The 11,471-nt window shown below is 36.7% G+C and overlaps 2 protein-coding genes across 2 annotated transcripts; one reads left to right on the forward strand and one right to left on the reverse strand.

The window, feature by feature from the left end:
- Nucleotides 1-2,138: 2,138 nt before the first annotated feature.
- Nucleotides 2,139-3,608, reverse strand: LOC119675369. Its single transcript, XM_038086567.1, has one exon. The coding sequence runs from the start codon at nucleotides 3,606-3,608 to the stop codon at nucleotides 2,139-2,141; it is 1,470 nt and encodes a 489-aa protein (XP_037942495.1).
- A 5,922-nt stretch (nucleotides 3,609-9,530) lies between these two features.
- Nucleotides 9,531-10,661, forward strand: LOC119675370. The gene has a single exon (XM_038086568.1). It carries the CDS (start codon nucleotides 9,531-9,533, stop codon nucleotides 10,659-10,661), a length of 1,131 nt encoding a protein of 376 aa, XP_037942496.1.
- Nucleotides 10,662-11,471: the final 810 nt, after the last annotated feature.

Consider the following 11,471-nt stretch of genomic DNA (forward strand, 5'->3'; position numbering starts at 1 on the left):
AATATAGGTGAAACAATAACCTTCGTAATGGGTCGCGTTATCTCCCCGTGAACAGTGAAGTTTTACGACTCGAACGAGCCCATCTGAACCAAGATGTATTTTAACTACCTTAGCCATGAGCCACTTTACTGGTGGTATGTTCGATTCCTGACCACTATGTTGCCCACAGCTATATTTGGTTGCCGTCAAAATCATTTTGGACGGTGTTGTAGAGATGTTAAGTATTCCTGATGTCATATACGCCAAAATCTTTGAAGCATATTTTGTATGTGCTGCCAGTAGTCTAATTTGTTGACGTTTATATGACTTTGATCGCTTTCTGGAACCAACGTGTACGGACGATTAATCAAAAAATGATAAGGAGAAGATAATTAGTATCCGGGTCTGAAGTGGCGCCTAGGGGGCGAGAATTTACAACTGCTTCAATTTCTGTCAGCAAGGTATTCATCTGGTCAAAAGTAATCACTGCATTGCCTATTACGCGCCGTAGATGTAACTTGACTGATCGCACTGCCGATTCCCAGATTTCACCCCTATGTGGTGTATGTGGTGGGATAGAACTCCATCGGATTCCGTCTTCTGCTAAAGACGCGGAAATGATTTCGTTCCAAAACTGTGACATAATTGCTGCATGCATCTCGTTTAACACACGAAAAGCACCAAGAAAATTCTTTTCATTATCGCTAAAGATTGAAGTACACTTTCCACGACGGGACATGAAACGGCAAAATGCTGTAAGGAAGCAATTAGTACTTAGGTCAGTAGCGAGTTCGAGGTGTATAGCAGATGTAACGAGGCAAACAAATAAGTAAATATACCTTGGAGGTACGTGCATTTCTTCCGCTATATAATTTCAGTGCGAAGGGCGCAGCGTAGTCGCACCCAGTATTTTCAAAGGGATGTGCTTGTCGAACCCGCACTGCTGGTAGATCAGCAATGAACTGTTGTGTTGTTAGCTGGCGTTGACGAAAGCATTTGTGACATTTATGAGTTAACCTCCTTATTTAATTTCGTGCTCCAAAAGTCAAGTAGTTCTGGCGGATGTGAACAAAACGTGCAGACACTCCTGGATGAAGATTTTTCTGATGTTCATTGAGTTGGATTAACGTGGAAATTCTATGTACCTTCGGGAGTCAAATAGGATGACGGGTGTTTTCGTCTAACGTTGAATGCGTAATTCTTCCACCGACACGTAAAAGTCTGGTACCATCAATGAATGGGGCAAGTTTGAGTAAGGTAGATCTTCTGCTAAGCTCCCTGTTATTTCTTAATTGCAGCAAATCTTCATTGTAGCAGGTTTGTGCTAGTCGTAAGCAAATTAGTCGAGCTTCACTTAATTAATAAAAGGTAGATTGCTCACGGCCTTGCTGAACATATCGGGGGTGCGTTTTACTACGAAACCGTATGATACAACTCGCAATAATTTCTTGCATGCTAAGACCCTTTCTACCAGCTCTTCTAAACTATTATCCCTCGCTACTTCCATAGAGACTAGGTTTACCTTGGTACACTTCATTTCAGTGGTTACATCTTTTTCTGAATATGCGAGGAAATTAACATCGTTATTATATAAAGACTTACCAGTAGTTACGTTCGCTAGCCAGGGAGACCCCTTCCACCATAGTTGAAAGTCTAATAATTCGTAGCATTTAATATGTCCCCATCTACTTCGTGGATGAGTTTCTAATATTTCTGCTGTGCGATTCGCGATAAACGTTTTTAATTTGATTGGTGGTTCACGACGTTTTAGCCAAACTTCTCCGAGATTAGAAGGGAGATGGTCGTCCCATTTCAAATTAGTGAGCCATAATTTTTGGAAAAAATCTTGAATTGAAGAATAACAGGAGCAAGAACGCCCATTGGATCAAATATCCGTGATACGTCTGATAATACTTGCCGATTAGTTAATTTTGGAATTTCATCTAAGCAAATCTTATATCCAACTACGTCCTCGCATGGCTTCCAATAGATACCCAAAAGCTTCGTCATATCATCTAGCTCATCCTTCAAAAAACAGCGATCAGACTGATCATAGAAATTAGAGGTTATGGAGCTACAATTAGAGACCCGTTTTCGAAGTTCAAATCCTGCATCCGCACAAAGTTGAATTAGCTCGTCACGTTTTTCTTCTAGTTCACTCATGGACTGACATCGTCAACGCAAAAATCTTCAAGAATAATTTTCGCAGCGAGAGGGTATCTTCTTTGATGATCCTTTGCAAGCTGTTCGAGGACCCTCACAGAGAGAAATGGTGCGCATGATGTACCATAAGTAACTGTACATAATATGAAATATTTTAGTTTTTCTGATGAATCTTCCCTCCAAACAATTCGCTGATAATTTCGATGATTTTCTGATACCCAAATCTGACGGAACATTTTTACTATATCAGCAGAGAATATATATTTATGTAGACAAAACCGAAGGCAAAGATCAAATAAATTTGGTTGTGTACTTGGACCTGTATGCAACGTACTGTTAAGTGAAACTCCGCTGGTATCTTGAAATAAGCGGACAAAGACAACGTGTAGTTTTGGTTTAATTATTGGATGATGCGGCATATAAAAACTGTGGCTATCACTGGCAACAACTTCATCAGACTTAAGTTCCCGCATGTGTCCCAGACGAGTATATTTATTCATGAACTCAATATATTGCTTACGAAGGTGACTGTCCCTCAGTTGGCGACGTTCAACAGCATTAAACCTTAATGTAGCCCCTTGAAGCGTGTTTCCGAATTTGATACCTTTTTCCCTGAATGGAAGCTCCACAATATATTTGCCGTCAGAGTGTCGTGCGTGCGTTTCTAAAAAATGAGTTTCTACGTGAACGTTTTTTGCGTCTAATGGCAACGGATGTAAGGCTTTTTCGATTTGCCAAAATTTTGGAAGCGAGCGATCTATATCAATCGTAGTTACAAAAGCCGATACTACATTATCTATTGATGCCTGAACTGATGTCACCACACATCCAAATATTATTGATGCAGCAATAGGATTACCAGAGGAGTCGAAAATATTGTTAAAAGTAAATATTTTCCAAACTTGATCAACACCAAGCAAAATACCAATCGGTGATGAAGCATTAAAAACTGCAAAATTCAAGTCCTTGAGTTGCTCCATAGTAGGAGTATTGATTTGTGACGTAGGAATTGCTGATGTAATCTTGCTCAAGACATGAACACTTACATCTGGTGTGTCCTGGGAAACCTTTGATTTCATATAGAGTGTACAACAGTCACATGTAGTCTCGGCCTTAACAGAAGAAATTCCAGACACAGCAATACGGGAAGGTGAACGAGGTACACCAAGGGCCCGAGCACATCGCTCCGAAATATAACTTAGTTCCGACGCACTATCAAGAAGGACACTGCATGTAACATATCTATTTTGAGTGTTGCGAACGTCAACAAGTGCTGTTGGTAACATGTATCTACTGCCTTGATGACAAGTTAGAGTGGTTACTGTTGGCAAAGTTTCCAGACAAGTAGTGGGATACAAAATATCTGGACGAGAAACATTAGCAACAGTTGACCATGGCTTGCCAGAGGATATCGCAGCGGATGCTGATGTTGATGAAGCAATTGTTGTTGACGAATCAACCTGCATCTTGTGTACAAGAGTGTGGTGGCGCTTATTGCATTCTCTACATCGGAATTTGGAATTACATGCGTGTGATTAATGTCCCGATCTGAGACAATTGAAATATAACGAGTGACTTTTCACAAACTCGCGGCGCTCATCGATAGACATCAATAGAAATGCATTACATTTAGGTATACTGTGCTCAGTTGAATTACATTTGACACATTTTTGTAACACTTTGTCGACAAAAACGAGAGATGATTTTGATTTGTCTAAGGTTTTAAATTTGCATTAGATTTATACTGGGTCAACTCTAATTCTTCACAGCGAGAATCCGAAAATTAAAAAAATTCAGAGATTGACGGCGAAGTATCCCCTCGACTCTCATGTATTCTTTTGCGACGAGATTTAGGGTCAACCTTCGATAATAACAAATGGATAAGCCAACAATCACAATTGGTTTGACCTACTGCATCGAGACCCCTTATTGTTTCGTTTGCACCATCAGAAATTCTCCTTAAAATTACACAATTTTCCTGCGATGTTGATGGAAGCGCCATAATGTTTTCAATAAATGCCGTGACGATGTGCTCAGGGCGATCAAAACACTCCAGTAGACGTGTCCATGCTGTACTGTAAGCAGCTTCCGTAACTGGAATATGTTTGATAAGAGCAGCACTTCATCCTTCAATAGAGATTTCAATAATAATAAAAACTTAATATATAAAACATAATCAATTATTATTTAACCAATTATTGTGTTTATGAATATTCTTTATAAAACCATTGCTACTGTATGGCATAGCACAGCTTCACAACTAAAAATATTAAGAGCATTTACACTAATAACAACTGTGGCAGCCCTACTCCCTCCGGTGTCTTCTCATCATATCATAGGCAAACATCATATTTTAGTATGAAGCCAGTATAAAATTTCAGCAAAAATCAAATTTAAAATAATTTTGAAAAACGTGCATTTCATGCACATAAAGCCAGTCATATATTTTAAATAAAAAATAAACACAACAACAAAATCTATGCATCACATTCAAAAATATTGTCTCACCTACCCATGCATATATATATTTAGTAAGTGTGCAATAAAAAGAAGAGTAGAAAAAACGTACTAAGAAAGTTACGCATGAACTAGAAGATATGTGTGCATTTGCTCTCATATCAAAGTTATTTCTATATGGTTTTGTCCAAGCAAAACACAAAATGTTCGCTATTGGTTTGACTGGTGACTCCACTAACAAGATATTAGTGATCATACATGATCATTTTTATGTTTGAACAGACATGTTTTTTCCATTGTGTGTACTTTTTCAGAATTCATGATTTTTTTAATAGTGGCAAATTACATGTCTTTATATTTCTATGTTTTTGCTCTGGTCTTTTTAATGGGATGCAAATAAAAAATTAGGGGTATTTAGGATGTATGTGCATCGTTGCATGTGCAAAATTATTTGATTTTACAAAAACAATTCCCTTATGTATAATTCTTCACTTGATTTGCAAGACAATATTCAAGACCATATTTTCAACACCAATTACCTCTTGCATATTTGATTTTCAAGACTCTATTATGAATAATACTACTTTTTTTACTCTCCGCTGGGCAATACTTTAGCGAAATGGTCGTTTTTTTTATTTTGTCATTTTGTAATTTTATGATTTTATGCAATTGTTTGATTTTGTATTTATTTTACGTCCAACAATGTCGAAGCTGCTGGCCAAAAATATTCGGAGATGTAGCAACAAAAAGTGGACCAACAATGAGATAAATCTCATTCTAGATTTCCTTGAGGAAACTGAAGGTTTTGAGGTATATGTGTTATATATTTGTCTATCGAGTTTATTTCTTTTTCTGTATTGTATTAGACTCCAACAGCGCAAATGTTCTATAGGAAACTTATAGAATCAAAATATATTAGCGCAACTTGGAATATGTTGCGGTTTAAAGTACGCCATTTAAGACAAAGTTACAAGAAAACAAGTAAGAGGTATTCTTTCCTTCTTTTTTATTTTCTTTATAATTTATTACAAAAATTTATATTTAACCATTAAATATTAATGAAAATACATCTTGCCGTTTCATTTCACTATTTCTGATATTTCCGGCACAATTGCATTTTCAGTTGTGGTATTCTCATCTTCTAATAATATATTATGTAAAATACAACGAACTGAAATCTATTTGGAGCAATGCTTATAGCTGTTTATGTTTTGGAGACGCATCCGCAATCTTTTGAGACTTCCAAATCTTTCCTTTAATATGCCAAAGCAGTGCTCAATACGTACTCGGTATGTGCTATGTCGCAGATTGAAAACAATTCGGGAGTCTCTACTCATCTGATGCGCATTTTTTCTGTATGGAGTTAACACATATTCTGATAAAGGATATAATAAATCACCCGCAATCCATTCTCCAGGTGAAAAAAAATTTTCTTTTTGTTTATAAATTGAGCTGTTACGATATATTTTTGCATCATGCCAACTGCCTGGATGACCTACTACAACATGTCGAATTCGCAGCTCATGATCACAAACGATTTGAGCTTTTATGGAGTAAACGTGATGTCGCGAAAAAAAAGTTATGTGATTTGTAGTGGACCTACCTCACTCAATTCTTAGCCACTTAACATTACTCGTAAATAATAATAGTAAGCAGATTTATGAATTGGTTGCACTTCATGCATACCGTACAAGAAGCATAAGCAAAGCGTCATAAACAAAAGAGTTTCGTATTACCAACGAAAATATTGCCACACGCTGTTCCAATTGCTGAACACATGTTACAATATTTTCAATAGTAATATTTCCTATATTGCTAAAGACATGTGCAAGCAATATTGTCAATGCACTCTAATAATAACTTTGACGTTTGACCTAAATGAGCAAACAGTGTAGTCGCTATGCAATGCATTCTGCAAGGTCAGCAATCACTTTGATTGGCTGCGGTTATACTTTTCCAGGTTTTGTCTGGAATAAAGAGGCGGAGTCTTGAGATCGCTAGAATCTAGGAAAATGTATAAATACCCAAACTATTGTTAAATAAAATCAGAATATATACTTATGACTGCAGATATACATGCGTTGTTGAATTTTATTCTCACTCCTTCTGGCCAAGTAACACTGGCCTAGGTACCAGCGGTAACAAGCCGCTTGATAACTTGTTCTTGATTGCATCAGTAGGTTTTTTTGATGCATGCTCGTATCAGGCAGGGATAATTACACGTACCGGACTAATACATTACACTAGTTCCATTGATAAAGAAGTTCCATTACATTGATTGAATATTGTCTACAATTCCATACATCCATTACAGATTATTAACTAGACTTTCAGCTAATTTTATTTCCGTACCATCTATATAACCAACGCAGAAAGGTACCTCGTACATAGTTGCTGCAACAAGCTGGGAACGGTCACATGCATTCGGCCAAAAGATATAATTAGGTTGTAATTTCAAAATAGCCTTAAAGACTCTGCGTGTTATATTCATTATCGTTCTTGGCATTGTTAAAATTTTGCATATCGAATTTGAGTTATATTTTACAAGTAAATAATTACAAAAACAAAAATCACCTGTTCTAAATATTTTCAAGACCAATATTCACAAAATGCGATTATTTGAGTTTGCAATGATGCACATTCAACGATGCACAGACATCCTGAATACCCCTATTATTTATTTTATTTTTTCACCCGACATTTTGTTGGTTTTCTCCAACATCTTCAGGGGTATCTAAAAGATTTTTTTATTTAATAATTATGATTTTTTTTACAATGTGAACATAAATATATAATTTTTAAAATGTATAAAATTGCACAAAAACATATACATAAAATAAATAACAACAAATTTAATAACAAAACAAACAATAGTAATAGTTATCAATTCAAAGTTCTAGAATTATTTAATTAGAATAAGTACTGTTAAACCACTAAAACGCACAACTGGTCACCTTTAAAATAAGTCAACATGTGGACACCCAACGTATAACGTAGCGTGCTTCTTAAAAAATGTGTTTTCAATTATAAATTAAAGTAAAGTAAAATTAATAACTAATTCGAACTAATTATTTTGAATAGTTTTTCTTAAACTAGTTAACAAGCCTTGGCGAACCGCAAGGCAAAACACAAAAATACCTTTTTTGTAAACATTTTGGCGACCATGACAGAACCCTATCAACCAATTCGCATAACTGGAGTCGGTTTCAGCAAGTGCTGATCAGTGTACAAACATTTTGGTGTTCAATTTGCATAATTGGTCGCATACAATTAATAAAAGTGATGAATTGGTAACTTTCGTCTTAAAATTTACAATTCAAGCCTTCAGTGATTTTTTGTTTTGATAAAATCAACATAAGTACTGGATTGAAGTGTTCAGTACTTGCAACCAGTTGATTCCAACGTTTTGATCAAACATTTTTGGAGACCACGTAAAACGGACAGCAGCACTGGACTGGCAGCAGTCAACAACCAACAGCAGTTCATTTTCACCATTCAGCATTCGTAACACATTTGGCAAAAACTCCAGATCGTCGATGGCAACTCTAAATGAGTTCCTAGGAGACGGGCGAAGAAATTCAGCGAATCGTTAGGAATTTCAAAAAAGATTCGTCTGAACGTAAGCAAACACCCACATACTACAATGAAAGGTTATGTCGGCTTAATGTTGCTTGGACTTGATTTGAACAAAATAACTCAACGCTAAGAACTCTCATCGATCAACCAACAGATGATGAGTATTTTACATCTCGATAGAAGCCCTTCGAATCAAAGCAACAGATGAAAGTGCTAGTAACCAAATGGCTGCTGCTAGTAGCCGCAACTAGCGGTTACGACAAATGGTTTGATAAGAAAGATATCTGCTCCAATGGCAGCTCTAGAAAGATTAGTAGAGAATTTGTCAGAGAGCCAAGTCTTACCGCCAATTCAATATTATGAAATTAAATCAAGTCCGATCATGCAACAATGGAACCAACTGGGATGTTTGCATGATGAACTGTGGGAAAACTTGGAAAATCCACTGACGTCATTAAACCAAGATTTAACCAAATTGAAGATTTGGTACAACAATGCTTAATAGAGCTCTCCATAAAATTGGATTAACAACAAAACAAACAAGCAGCAGTAGCAGAAACAAATATGCGTTCCTCACTGCCATTGCCAAAGGTAACAAGCCCAAGTTTTAATGGGAATTACTTGAAACGGAGACAATTTTTTGATTTGTTCACGCAAATAGTAGACAAACAGCCGTTACAAGATACAGGTGAAGCAGAAAAATTGATCAGCCATTTCAGCATAACGGAGGAAAACTATTCAACAGTCTAAACATTATTGCTATAACAATAAAAGGGTCTTGGCCTTCATCTTAAATGATGAACTGTTAAATCAGGCATCAGGCACTTCAACTGTGGCAGCAGTTAAAAATTTACAAGATACAACAAAAGAATGCATATAAGCACTGAACAATTTTGGCGTGCAAATTACTTTTTGGGAGCCAATTTTGCTCCAGGTACTAAAAAATAAACTTGATCGGACGATGCTCATTAGGTATGAGCAATCACTGTCAAAACCAAAAAAAATACAAAATATTCAGGAGTTTTTAGCCTTCTTAGAGCTACAATTTTAACTGATGGAAGTCGTAGAATAAAAAGATAAGGTAGAAAAAAATAAATTAGACCGAAATAGATTAATTTCGTCGGCTGCAACAATTCCCAAAGGAAACAACAATTGCAAAATTCCTGCAATTTTCGCCATCTCAACGATTTTATTGGGTGAAAAACCAACAGCTCTGTATTAACTGTTTCAAACATGATCATGTGGTGAGCAAATGTTTATCAAGAAGTTGTACCAAATTTAATAAAAAGCATAACACATTGCTGCATTTGGAAGTCAACAATCAAACAAAAATAAACATTCAACCTAGTGCAAGTATGTACAATACCGCAGTTACTACAGCGACAGTAAACACATCCACAGGTCATCGTGATTATGTTTTCTTGCCAACTGCAAGAGTCAAAATAACTGCAGCTGATGGAAATACGAGTGAAGTCCGAGCATTACTAGACTCTGGTTCACAAGTGAACAAAGTCTCTGAGCGTCTTGTCAAAAGGCTCAATATATCAAAAACGAAATCGTTATTGTGCATAGAAGGTATAGAAAAGGTGCAGAAAAATTCAACGCAGCGAGTTAACATCAAACTGCAATCCCTTAACTCGAGGTTTACCACAGATGTCGAAACGTTTGTTCTTCCAAATATAGTTCCACCTCAACCAAATTTCAACTACGATATTTCCAAAAGTAAAGTCCCGAACAGCATTCAGTTAGCATTAACATTTTTCCAACAAGGAAAAATTGATATTTTACTCGGTGCAGAGTTCTATTTCAGTCTGTTAAAAAAAGATAAAATCTCGCTTGCTCCTGGCCTTCCAGTCTTGCAAAATTCTACACCTGGGTGCATTGTTAGTGGCAAGGTTGCATCAAATACAGACACATTAAACGTTTTATGTGCAGTTTTTGACGGTAGGGTGGAGGCTGTTGATAATAATTCATCGTTAGAAGATACAATTGAGCGGTTACGGCGAATGGATGAGGTGAACACAACAGAGAGGATATTATCCAAAGAAGAAAAATTATGCGAATCTCATTTTGCTCATACAAATAAAGAAGGACGTTTTGTGGTAAGGTTGCCGTTTCTGGAAAACTCATGGACGTTAGGGGAATCTCAAGAAACAGCTTGGGGAAGGTTCGTTAGTCCTGAACGACGACTAGCAAAAAATGATGTGTTGCGGAAACAATATGTGAAGTTTATGGAAGAGTATGAGCTGGATTCCATGTTGACCCCAAAATATTTCATTCCTCATCATTGTGTACTAAAACCAGATAGTACCACTATCAAACTTCGAGTGGTGTTTGATGCATCAGCTAAAACTACATCTGGACACTCGTTGAATGATTTAATGTATAACGGACCGACAGTTCAAAGCGAACTCTTTTCAATTTTGCTCCGTTTTAGGCGACCACAGTTTGTTTTCACCACAGATATCGAAAAAACGTATCTTTAAGTTTTAATAAATCCTGAAGATCGACGCTATCAACTTATCATAACATGGTCAACCTTTAGAGAAAACTTAAGTACTTAAAAATCTTCAAGTGACAAGACATATCTTAAAAGGCGAGGTACCCTCATCAACACAGCTACACATTTATTTGGTGCTGCAGCATATGTCAGAGCAATTTTAAAGGACGGCAGAATAATAGTGCGATTATTATGTGCAAAGTCAAGGATGGCACTGGTCAGAAAAAAAAACGCTACTGCGACTAGAGTTATGTGCGGCAGTCCTAGCAGCGGAACTTTCAGCGAGAGTCAAAAGTGATCTTCAGGAAAAGAACCAGCCAGTATTTTTGTGGACTGATTCAAAAATTGAGTTGTCTTGGATCAATTCACAGTCTTCATTATTTCATACATTTGTAGCTAACAGGGTGGCAAGAATTCAAACTTTAACTGTGTGTGATCAGTGGCGACATGTTAGGTCAAAGGACAACCCAGCTGATGTGTTATCAAGAGGACTGTCAGCAAGGGCGTTGTCAACATGTGCACTTTGGTTTCAAGGGCCGTTCTTGTTGCATGGAAGACAGGAAGTATGGCCACCAAGATTTTCGACATCATTACAAGTTCCAGTTGATCTGGAGTAGAAAATGGTTGTAGCTGTAGCAACTCAAAGCAATGACGCAGATTAGTAGCATAGTAGCATATGTTCTTGGATTTGTGGCGCTTATGTAGCATTATCAAAATCAGAAGTTTACTTAGAGAAATAAAAATTTGACAATCCTGTTTTTTCAAACACATACATTTTTAAGTTTTTAGTTTTTTG

Source organism: Teleopsis dalmanni, chromosome 2 (genome assembly GCF_002237135.1).
Source record: "Teleopsis dalmanni isolate 2A chromosome 2, ASM223713v2, whole genome shotgun sequence".
Taxonomy (NCBI): Eukaryota; Metazoa; Arthropoda; class Insecta; order Diptera; family Diopsidae; genus Teleopsis; species Teleopsis dalmanni.